The sequence below is a fragment of the Cherax quadricarinatus genome, chromosome 7, assembly GCF_038502225.1.
Source record: "Cherax quadricarinatus isolate ZL_2023a chromosome 7, ASM3850222v1, whole genome shotgun sequence".
Lineage (NCBI taxonomy): Eukaryota > Metazoa > Arthropoda > Malacostraca > Decapoda > Parastacidae > Cherax > Cherax quadricarinatus.
In genome coordinates this window covers 50209853-50222854 of record NC_091298.1, presented here as the reverse complement: position 1 = coordinate 50222854, position 13002 = coordinate 50209853, and the positions used below count along the sequence as shown (strand labels likewise).

The following is a 13002-nucleotide window of genomic DNA, read 5'->3' as shown; positions in this document are numbered from 1 at the left end:
TGTTTGGGTACAGTTTCTCGAGGATCGTGAAAAACTAATCTGACTGTGTGTGCTCGCTGATGGAACAGGCTATTAAAGGATGGTGAACTGTCAGTGGAAATTGACAATTCTCAAAGAACGGTTTTGAGTTTTTTCTCGTTGAGATATCCATGAGTAAGACTTGTGTGTCCCATACGTAGGCGGGAGAATGGTTTCTCCCAAACCTGACAATGGCAAGACGACAAGAAACATTTACCTGGGAGCGCTAGTCCAGCAGGGGTCAAATTGCCTTTGGAAATACGTGGCAATGAAGTTCGAGTTAATGAAAGGCGGCTGGGTGCAAGTCCATGAATCAAAACTCCTTCACCGGAACGTCGTATGACTAAGACCTGCGTCAGGAAACACTTGTTCCGTTTCCTGACAAACCTTAACCAAATCACAGCATTTTCTCCAACTCAAGAGTCCTCGTTCTAGTAATGTTTTGCATTTATTTATAAATAAGGAGTTACAGGAATCAGGCCCAAGAGCTGCGTGTGAGGGGGAAGTATGATGTTTATTTCTTTTTTACGAATTCTGAAGGATCTGTGGATGTGTCAGATTTGTAGGCTCTACAGAAGGAAAAGTACCCGAGTCCTCAAGTCTGTCATCAAGTGGACTGAACACTGAACAGAATTTCTTTCATATCGTTTCCCCTCTCATACGTGTATGAACACTTGTGAACAGTGGCCCAAATCTATTTTTTTCTTTTAACTAGAATTCTGACTATGTGAAGACACGTTCACGATTTTTTTACCGAAATTCCTGAATAGATATTTGCTCCATGTGTATTTTTTCTTTTTTTTTTCCTTCTGGTATGAATGCCTTGCTTTCTGCTCTATATCCGTCAACTCTGGGTGTAGAATATATTATGCAATACGGACAAGATGAAGAATTATACATGTGCAACATCTGGTTATCTTTAATTTGTAGACGTTTCGCCAACCTGTCTTGCCATTACATCCTTGAATTTGTATTGATAAAGCCACTGGATGGCGAGATGTCTACAAATAAAGATACCCAGATGCTGCACGTGTGTCTAATTCTTACATTACCTTTATTATGACAACTCGAAGTCTCAGAAAAGAAATGATGGTTAAGTCTCCTTTGACTGACCTGGACTCTGAAAAAACTCATGGTTAAGTAATCTAAGATCAATGTCAATAACTGGTCACCATCTAAGACCCATGTCCTGAACGGATCATCCAAGACTAGTATCTAGAATGGGTTAACAAAGACCCGAGTCAAGAGAGAGAGTCCGGTTTCCTGACGAACAAACCACCACCCCCACATAAAAATATACAGAGGAATAGGGGCAGTAACGCAGGATAGTGAAGCTGGTTCCCCTGGACAGGATATCAGGGAGAAACTTCCAGGAGAGGGGATATTAAAGAAAGATAGAGAAGTTTGGCAGTGAAGGAGACTTTTAAGACTCCTGGGAGTGTGGAGCAGCCGGGGAAATTAATACTTGATGTTATCTTCCACATTACACCTACCACCCTCTTATGTTTAGTCTTCTCTATGTTGACAGCCTCTTCTTGCTTCCTATGTTCATAGTCTTCCTTGTGATAACGTCCTACTCTTGCTTCCTATGTCGAGAGAGAGAGAGAGAGAGAGAGAGAGAGAGAGAGAGAGAGAGAATGAATAAGATTATCGCGTGACAAGCCAGTATGTGCCATAATGCAGAGTTCTCACTCCTTCCCAGACGAGACCGTGGTAACAGACTGACTTACCTTGGTCCACCCCGAGGTGCACACACACAGAAGCATCTTAGGCGCAGTCGTAATACCCACTGTATAAAATCAGTTGGTTTTCCTCACATCATATTTTAGCCATTTCTAACAGCAAATATTATTTCTAACTTTAGCTAGGTTAGATTGTCTATTAGTTAAAATTAACACCACGAAAACGAAAGAAAGTAGAAAATAAACAAAGGGGAACAGAAAAGGAGGATTAGTTAAGGATTTGGAAAAAAATCGGGATTAGGTCTGCAAATTTATGCGTATAAAATGCAATTCGTCTAAATCAAACCGAATTCGTCTATCTAATTTATGTACAAGAAACAGATGTTGATTATATTTACAACTCAAAAAAAAGGATTTTGATAGTTCCCCCATTAAATTATTAATTTAAGCACTGTCAAACAGAGAAGAAATAAAAGGAAACTTATTACAGCGAACGAGAGAACTTTGAGAGGAAAATGAGAACAGTCATGAGAACGAAAAATTGCCTTCATGGTGAGATGTCATGAGTGGGGCACCACAAGGATCAGCGCTCGTCCCAATGCTATTAACTTACACGAATGACTTAAAAAAAAAATACTGTTTGTAGGTAATGCAAAAATCTTGTGTAAAATATATAAATGAACAGTAAATCACACAGGATGGCTAAAAAATTGAGTGAATGAAGTGATAGATAATGGAATTTAATGTAGATAAGTGAGTGGTGCGTTGAGGTATCTGTGAAGACAAAAAAACGTCATCCATGGAGGCAAAGCAGGGAATGTACGGAAGTATAGTGGTACCAACATTCTTATATGGGTGTGAAACTTGGATTGTAAATGCTGCAGCGAGGAGGCAGCTTGAGGCAGAGACGATGTCCTGTCTAAGGGACAGGATACAGGTGTATCCTGTGTAAATATTATGCCGAAAATTCGTAGTGTAGAAATTAGAAGAAAGTGTGGAGCTACTAAAAGTATTAGTCAGAGGGCTGATGTGGCATGCCAAGAGTACGTAACCTTTATTCAGCGCATGTACACACCCTGAAGAAATTCCCATGCGCAGTATTAATACTAAAGCTATTCTCAAAGCTTTAACCAGATTTATTTCTTGTTTTGGCATTCCTAAAACTATTCAAAGTGATCAAGGTACTAACTTCACTGCCAAAGCATTTAGGGAAGCATTAAATAGGTTAGGGATAATCCACAACTTACCCATTGCCTATCATCCTCAGTCCCAAGGCGCCTTGGAAAGATTACATCAGACGTTCAAAACCATGATGAGAACTTTTTGCATGCATTTTCCTACAGACTGGGATGAATCACTACCTTTGTTGCTGTTTTCAATAAGAGAAACTGTGCAGGAGTCTACCGGGTATAGTCCGTTTGAGCTGATCTTTGGGCACAATGTACGAGGTCCTCTTCGGGTGCACAAAGAAGGATGGATGGGAGAAGACGTTAGCTCAACACTCTACCACCCATCTTCAAGGTTGCAGGTGGCACGCCAGTTAGCCAAGGCTAACCTAAAGGCAGCTCAAAATAAGATGAAACAGAGGTATGACAGAAGTGCACAATTCCTCTCCTTCCATCCAGGAGACAAGGTGTTGGTGCAGGGACCTATACCTGGCCACAACTTGAAAGCTAGATTTACGGGACCTATGCAAATTGTAAGTAAATTATCTGATGTAAATTATATGGTAGCTCCCCTTGATAAGACCTCAAAAACTAAAACTTAACACATTAATTAATTAAAATCTTTTCATACACCAGATAAAGCCCCAGTAATGACTGTCCTCTACCTCTGAGGATGACTGACTCTTTGCACTATTTCTGAAATTAATGTCAAACTTCCAAACTCTGTCCTCCTCAAGGACCCGAGCCCGTTAATGGAGGGAATATCTAAAACTTAAGCAACAAGTTTAACTGCGCTTCTACAGTCTTACCCTGATATTTTGTCGGATGTGCCGAAAAAATGTACTTTAGGTTATCATGACATAGATGTGGGAAACTCTCCCCCTACAGAACTAATCCTGAAAAGCAGAAGCTACTTCAGCAGGAGGTAGAATTTCTGTTAAAGCATGGGTTAGTGGAGGAGTCAGCTAGTCCATGGGCTTCACTGTGCATCCTTGTTAAAAAAGCTGATGGAGATTTTCGTATGTGTACAGACTACCGTAAGGTGAATGAGGTCACAATCACAGATGCTTACCCTCTTCCTCGTCTGGATAACGTAATCGACTTTGTGGGTAAGGCTACGTTTGTGTCCAAGTTAGATCTCCTTAAAGATTACTATCAGGTACCTTTGACGGATAAGGCGAAGGAAATCTCTGCCTTCGTAATTCCAGGAGGTCATTATCAATATACAGTTACCCCCTTCGGAATAAAAAACTCCCCTTCTTCATTCCATAAACTTATCCATCAGGCTATTAAAGGACTTGAAGGCACGGCAGCGTACCTGGATGATATTGTTGTGGGATCAACACCTATTTAGACTTAAGGCTCTCTTTGAGACCTTTCAGAGCTCCCATTTAACTGTTAATTTATCTAAGTCTTCCTTTGGCCAGGCCACTGTTACTTTTCTAGGCCATAAAGTAGGTAGTGGTAAAGGTGCTCCTAAATTTGCTAAAGTTCTTGCCATTAAAGATTATCCAGTTCCACATGATAGGAAATCTCTTCAACGTTTCCTAGGCATGATAGGATTTTACAGAAGATTCTAAGAATTTCTCAGATATTGTAGCCCCTCTTACCTCTCTTACCAGTCACAAAGTTCCCTTTAATTGGACCCCAGAGTGCCAAGGTGCTTTTTATAAAGCAAAAGGATTATTGTGTACTGCACCCATTCTTTTGTCTCCAGACTTCTCCAAGCCTTTCTCATTACAGGTTGATGCTTGTGAGTCTGGGGTTGGGGCAGTACTGTTGCAAAACGGGGACGAGTTGCAGCCTGTAGCCTTCTTCTCTGCTAAGTTCCAGCCGCATCAGAGGGCTTTACCATTGAAAAAGAAGCCCTCGCGCTGGTACTGGCTTTGGAGCACTTTGATGTTTACGTGGGCCAGACTTCGCAGGTGGTCACTGTCTACAGTGATCACAACCCTCTAGTATATCTCCAAGCCATGAAGAACCACAATATGATGGCTCATGAGATGGAGTCTACTACTGCAACCCTACTCTCAGAATATTACACATTGCCGGCAAAGAAATTATGTTGGCAGACTCTTTATCTAGAGTTTAACAATGTTACTCTATATTATTATAATTATATATTAGGTTAGGATGTGTTAGGTTACCTGTGGTAACCCCTTTCAAGTTCTTTTTTTTTATCCCCTGGTGTTTTTTTTTTTTTTTTTTTTAGTGAGGGGACGCGGGCTACCGTCTGCCCGTGTCTTGGACCTATGTTAGCCCGACTGTCTGCTGTCTCGCTTTGAGTTTAGGGTTTGGCTTTTTGTCATGAAAAAAGCTGAGCTCTATCTAAGAGTTGGATGGTTGAGAGAAAGGCAGTCCCATTATTTGGTGCCATGGCGGCACAGTTACCACTGAGAGATGGGAACCTAATCCTGAGCCCTCTTGGTGTGGGGGTGTGGCATGTAAAGAGTATGTAATCTTTATTCAGCGCATGTACACACCCTCATTTACAGGATATCTCCCCAAACCAGCACACCAGGGGCTAAGGGTTGACGATGGGGCTCAGTCGTTCAATCAGTACCCAGGTTCCAGCCAATGAGAAGATGGTTTTGGCAATTGCAGAGGTGATGTGGGTACCACTCACCCATCTGCCCTTGTCATTCCCATTCTAGAGCTGGTTGAAGCACGGTCTGCTCTCTAGTGGCTTCTATTCTGCCTTTATTACCGTGGAGTGCACTAATACCTATTGTCGTACATAATGTATATAGTGTACATACTTCTGTTCTAAATTGGTGAAGGATAATATAAATCAAAAGTTTTTCTGCTGTGTTTATTTTGCTCCCTTTACACCCAGGATAACAGGCCTTTGGGACTCCTGGGTTGTAATAGCAGAAGAGGGGCTGTTGAGATGGTTTGGTCATTTAGAATGACTAAGAGGGGAGGGTAAAGGTTTTTGTGGGCGAGGGGCTTGGACTTCCAGCAAGCGTGCATGAGCATGTTAGATAGGAGTGAATGGAGACTAACGGTTTTTGGGACCTGACGAGCTGTTGGGTAATACTTAGTGAAGGGATTCGGGAAAACCGGTTACCCAGACTTGAGTCCTGGAAATGAGAAGTACAATTCCTGCACTTTAAAGGAGGGGTTTGGGAGACTGACATTTTGGAGGGACATCTAAACTGTCGTATCTGAGCGCCTCTGAAAAGACAGTGATTATGAGTGATGGTGAAAGTGTTGAATGATGAAAGTTTTTTCTTTCTTTCTAGGTTTCTCTCTCTTTTTGGGTCACCCTGCCTCGGTGGGAGACGGCCGACGTGTTGAAAAAAAAAATCCTCACGAGGAATACAGACAAAATACTGAATTTATCACCAAAAGATCCCGATTTTTTTTTAACAAGTTGGCCGTCTCCCACCGAGGCAGGGTGACCCAAAAAGAAAATCCCCGAAAAGAAACTACTTTCATCATCATTCAACAATGTCACCTCACTCACACATAATCACTGTATCCCGAGAGTTATTAACAAGAAATCATCACCGAAAAAGAATAACAACGAAATAGAAATTCAGACCAGGGAACGGGTGGGGTTTCCACCCTGGCCAGAACTTAGCACTCACTCACCACGAGTTCACATCCCACCCGTTCCCTGATCTATTTGCAATCTTATTATTACGATTTCGTGAGATAAGATTTTGTTCGGATTTTTAACCCCGGAGGGTTAGCCACCCAGGATAACCCAAGAAAGTCAGTGCGTCATCGAGGACTGTCTAACTTATTTCCATTGTGGTCCTCAATCTTGTCCCCCAGGATGCGATCCACACCAGTCGACAAACACCCAGGTACCTATTTGCTGCTAGGTGAACAGGACAACAGGTGTAAGGAAACGCGTCGAAATGTTCCCACCCGCCGGGAATCGAACCCGGACCCTCCGAGTGTGAAGCGGGAGCTTCAGCCACCAGGCCAGGGCATGCAACACTAGTCAACTGTCAAATACCTTCCAAATATATGCATGGTCAAATGCTGCAAAACCTGTTTATAACATGTACCGAACAAGAACTGGAATATGGAATGGGTGTGTGGTGTCCAGAGAAGAGCTTTAAGTATCTACGTTAAGAAGTACAAGTTATGGTGTAGGCAATGTCGATCTTACTGCCTGATAGGAGGAAAAAGAGGAGACATGATAACGACATACTAGGTCATGAAAAGGACGTGAAAGAAAAGCGGAGAATAATGACTCTGGTAGCAAGAGGATGTTAATACGACGTTTCGCCCAAGGCTGACCTTTTTCGCGGGTTTATCAAAGTTCTTGGGTAAAAGGACACAGATGCAATTAATGTGACATTTCATTGTGGCAACGTTTCGCTCTCCAGGAGTTTTGTTAAGCCGTTACAAACACAAGAAAACAGAGAATATAATACCCTGTGTGTCCATGTATTGTTTGTACCAGCTTGACAAACCTCCTGGAGAGAGAAACGTTGTCACAGTAAAAATGTCACATTAACTGCATCTGTGACCATTTACCTATCATTCTGTCGGTAATTCTACCATTATTACCTTCTATCAAAGTTATTATTTATTCCCAATTGTCAGATTTTGCCACTGTCTGCCCATGAAAGAATGGATAAACGAGACATTTTAGTACCGCCAACAGTAGTCGTTAACAGAGTAAACAGCCATACCCCCGGCCGGGATTGAACCCGCGGTCATAGTCTCGATCCCGGCCGGGGGTATGGTTTATTTGCAATCGTGTCATTACGATTTCTTGAGTCAGAGTAAACAGTAGAATCAAAGGGATGCAAGATGTTGCTTCTTCACGGATCTGTTGACCAGTGGAATGGTTTCAGAGAGGTTGTAGTGTGCACTATAGCCATGAAGAGTTTTAAAAATTACGTGAGGAACACACTGAACATGCACAGACCTACTGCACATTATAAATATTCACACACACACACACACACACACACACGGGGGCAGGAGCTTGGACTCGACCCCTGCAACCTCAACTAGGTGGGTGAGTACACGCACACACACACACACACGCACACACACACACACACACACACACACATTTGGTCTGCCTCTCCATAGTGTGTGTGTGTGTGTGTGTGTGTTTTGCACTTAATCAAGGTGAGTACATACATTAGTAGACAATAAATAGAGACTAGCACAGGGAAAGTAACAGGGAAGACTAGTGAGTGAGAGTTGTGGAGGTAGGAGAGGTGAGAGACGGAGGAAGACAAGAGAGATGAGGGAAGGAGGGAGAAAGGCAAGAGAGATGAGGGGAAGGAGAGAGAGATATGAGGGGAGAAAGAGAAAGAGAGAGAGAGAGAAAGAGAGAGAGAGAGAGAGAGAGAGATGAGGGAAGGAGAGAGAGACAAGAGAGATGAGGGAGGAAAAAGAGACGGGAGGTGAAGAAGGTAGGCAGTGAGGTATACCTTAGCGAAGGTAGCCCGAGCATAGTGCATGATGGAGTTGAAGTCATATCGTAGACCCAGTGAGTTGACCTCTTCTGACGTCAGCTTGTTGAAGTTGTAGTCCTGACCTGTCAAGTGAACAACCCACACGTCAGTATCTCCACATCTGCAGTGTTGTTATATTCAAAAACTGAATTTCAATTCTGACAAGTGCAAAATAATACTTTTTCGAATATAATTTCTAACAAGAATACAAAATATACATTTTTACCACAATATGCGTTTTCCACCGAGGCAGGTGACCCAAAAAAGTTTTTTTTTTTAAATTTAGTAATATATACAGAAGGGGTTACTAGCCCCTTGCTCCCGGCATTTTAGTCGCCTCTTACGACACGCATGGCTGACGGAGGAAGAATTCTTCTCCACTTCCCCATGGAGATGAATACAAATATAACAGTGAATTAGAGAAAAACGACACAAAGGATCTTGGAGTCGTCATCTTAAAAGTACCAAACAATGCAAGGCCTGGCCATGGCCCGGGCCGCGGGGGCGTCGACCCCCGGAACACCATCCAGGTATACACAAGGAATACCAGCAGCAAGGTCAACAGAATGCTGGGGTTCAAAGCTAGAAATTCAGAGTACAAATCAGAAACCACATTAACTATAATGTAAATGTCAGACCAATTTTTCAATATCACTTGCTAACTTTTCGTTCCAGAGTACTTATAGAAGCGAAGATTGACTAGAGGGAACGGAGAAACGCAACCCAGGTTGTATCACCACTGACAAACCATCAGAGAAATACTTGTGTCATTTAACTTTTTTCATACAGGATGCGCGTCGGACGCTCAGCAGACGGAGTGTCAAGCCTCCACCACGTTTACCACTGAATGACCCACGTGAGTTTAGCGCTTAGCATGAATTAAACAAAAATAGGAAAGGTAGAAGACGAATATATTCAAACCTAACTTAACTCAACACATCTCATACAAACCTTGAAGATGCTAAAATAATTCTGATCACAAAAACACGAACTATTTCAAGAGCAAAACAATACAGTTCTAAAACAATGACAGGAAACTTCGAGGCAAGAGAAGCAATACGAAAGCATGTAAGGGATTTTATGCAAAATGGAATGGAAGAAACATCCTGTTGAAACTAAGTACAGTGCCAAATCCAGCGAAGAACCAGCTGGACAAGAACCTTGTAAATACAGTATTCAACTAGAGACTACACTGACGCAAGCTGTAATACAGTATTCATCTAGAAACTACAGTGAAGCAAGCTGTAACACAGTATTCATCTAGAAACTACAGTGAAGCAAGCTGTAACACAGTATTCATCTAGAAACTACAGTGAAGCAAGCTGTAACACAGTATTCATCTAGAAACTACAGTGAAGCAAGCTGTAACACAGTATTCATCTAGAAACTACAGTGAAGCAAGCTGTAACACAGTATTCATCTAGAAACTACAGTGAAGCAAGCTGTAACACAGTATTCATCTAGAAACTACAGTGAAGCAAGCTGTAACACAGTATTCATCTAGAAACTACACTGAAGCTGTAATCAGCAGATCCTTGATGTTGGATGAACAACTACACTAGGCAGAACAGACAAGACTGGGGCACCCAAGTTAGTAATAATAGTGGTGCAAGCAGAGGTAGTAGTGGTAGATACAAGAGTGGCGTAGTGTCTACCTGCGCCACAGTCTCGAGCAAAAGTACTAGTGGAAAGTACAAGTGGAACCACTGGTACATCTACATCTGTAAGTAGCAGTGGAGTAACTTAGTTACGGTAGAAACAAAGGTAGTTTGTAGCCCGTGACTATCATCTTTTTCTTCTTCCTGTGAATACCAGTTTTTTTTTAATGTGGTACCGGGTGTGGAATATTTTTCCTAGTTATTAAGTGGTCGGAGGGCTTGTAGGGTGGGGAGAGAGCCTTCTACTTCACTAGTCTTGCTTCCAACATATAGAAAACACACAATCCTTAATCTGGATAGTTCTCCGCAGACAGCCTTACTTCTCTGTTATCCGTCCTGCCAATGTAAATGTACTCTTACTATCTCTCTCCCTTCCTTTATCTTTCCCTCCCCTCCTCTACGTTACCCTTCCCTCCCTCCCACTCTCCTCTCTCTCTCTCTCTCTCTCTCTCTCTCTCTCTCTCTCTCTCTCTCTCTCTCACTACATCTACGACAGAACACCGATACAGCTGACAAGAGGTGACCGACAATTCTCCAATAGTTTCCGCTCGCTTCCTCTACACTAAATGCCAGATGTATTGGGTCAGGCACGGCCAAATCAGGTCGAGCTGGAAGGCCAACCTGACCTCTGGTCAAGTTAGCATCCACTGGGCACGTAATAACCTCTTAACTAAAGGACTATTTAGAAATATTAAATAATATATATATATATATATATATATATATATATATATATATATATATATATATATATATATATATGTTGATAAATTAGACACATGTGCAACTCTTGGGTATCTTTATTGAGGAAACGTTTCGCCACACAGTGGCTTCATCAGTCCATACAAAGGAGAATCTTGAAGAACAGGAGGGGAATGAGGTAATCAGTCCCTCAACCTTGAGTCGATGTGGTCAGTCCATCAATCTTGAATAGATTGATGGACTGACCACATTGACTCAAGGTTGAGGGACTGATTACCTAGAATAATTTCGCCTGTTTACAAATTGTTAAGCATTTCAAATCTCTTTCGTTGTCCACTGCATGTGGCAGGATTCGATGAAATAACTTTCAAAACGAGCTTGGTGCCCGGAGGAATGGTGCCCGGAGGTATGGTGCCCGGGGGTATGGTGCCCGGAGGTATAGTGCCTGGGGGTATGGGGTAACATCACTTTGCTTCGGCTAAGTGCCCATACTTTTCGCGGGTCTAATCTCGTGGTAAAGTACTGTAAACTTTGATACAGCGTTAGCAGGTTCGAATCCTACTGTGGACGTAGAGACAATGTTTATAAATAATTTCGCCTGTTTGCGAAGTATATATATATATATATATATATATATATATATATATATATATATATATATATATAATTATGCAAAACAACCACTGTGAAAGACTAGAGAAGCTCCAAGCGCTTTCGTGACTACTCACATTATCAAGGAACTATGATAGTTCTTTGATAATGTGAGTAGTCACGAAAGCGCTTGGAATTTCTCTAGTCTTTCACAGTGGTTGTTTTGCATATTCTGAAATCACCTGTTTACTGTGATCTTATTGCATATATATATATATACGTATATATATACATATATACATATATAACATATATATATACATATATATATATATATATATATATATATGCAGTCATATAATGTTAATAATGTCATATATGCATGCCAATATTTCTGAAGAAATTCTGAGTAACGTCAACAACTTTTAATCTGGCTAAATTCTCAGAGATTATTGAGGCAGCTGACTGTAGTGAGGACTGGTGGTAGTTATGGTGGTGGTAATGGTGGTAGTTATGGTGGTAGTTATGGTGGTAGTTATGGTGGTGGTAATGGTGGTAGTTATGGTGGTGGTAATGGTGGTAGTTATGGTGGTGGTAATGGTGGTAGTTATGGTGGTGGTAATGGTGGTAGTTATGGTGGTGGTAATGGTGGTAGTTATGGTGGTGGTAATGGTGATAGTTATGGTGGTGGTAATGGTGATAGTTATGGTGGTGGTAATGGTGGTAGTTATGGTGGTGGTAATGGTGGTGGTAATGGTGGTGGTAATGGTGATAGTTATGGTGGTGGTAATGGTGATAGTTATGGTGGTGGTAATGGTGGTAGTTATGGTGGTGGTAATGGTGGTGGTAATGGTGGTGGTAATGGTGGTAGTTATGGTGGTGGTAATGGTGGTGGTAATGGTGGTGGTAATGGTGGTAGTTATGGTGGTGGTAATGGTGGTAGTTATGGTGGTGGTAATGGTGATAGTTATGGTGGTGGTAATGGTGGTAATGGTGGTGGTAATGGCGGTAGTTATGGTGGTGGTAATGGTGGTAGTTATGGTGGTGGTAATGGTGGTAGTTATGGTGGTGGTAATGGTGGTAGTTATGGTGGTGGTAATGGTGGTAGTTATGGTGGTGGTAATGGTGGTAGTTATGGTGGTGGTAATGGTGGTAGTTATGGTGGTGGTAATGGCGGTAGTTATGGTGGTGGTAATGGTGGTAGTTATGGTGGTGGTAATGGTGGTAGTTATGGTGGTGGTAATGGTGGTAGTTATGGTGGTGGTAATGGTGGTAGTTATGGTGGTGGTAATGGTGGTAGTTATGGTGGTGGTAATGGTGGTAGTTATGGTGGTGGTAATGGTGGTAGTTATGGTGGTGGTAATGGTGGTAGTTACGGCGGTGGTGGTTATAACAGTGGCAGTTATAGTGGTGGTGGTTATTATGGTTCATATTATGGTTATATTAGTGGTAGTAGTTATTGCTTGAGATATTAATCAGTTGCTGTACTATCTTCTGTCATTATCATCTCTTCCTCTTTCCTCTCTACTTAGTGGAGAATATTCCCCCTACCACTACTCTCCCTTGCTCGCTCTATTTCTTTTCTTCCAACTTCTCTCCTCCCTCCTCTCCTTTCCTTCCCTTCCTTCCTCTCCTCCATTCTCTTCTCCTTCCCCTCACTGCACATCATCTCCCTTCTTCCTGTTTCCCTATTACTTTCCTTGCCTCTTACCTCCCTCTTACTTCTTCTCCCTACCTCTCTACCTTCCTG

The 13002-nt window shown here is 42.0% G+C and overlaps 1 protein-coding gene across 1 annotated transcript in view; it reads right to left on the bottom strand.

Annotated features, from left to right (window-relative positions):
* LOC128687037 (protein tolkin) overlaps window positions 1-13002 on the bottom strand; it is a 449316-nt gene that overhangs the window by 212826 nt on the left and 223488 nt on the right. Inside the window, exon 6 of the mRNA XM_070082113.1 lies at window positions 8278-8384. Coding sequence (XP_069938214.1) covers window positions 8278-8384 — 107 coding nt within the window. The remainder of the gene's footprint in view (window positions 1-8277; window positions 8385-13002) is intronic.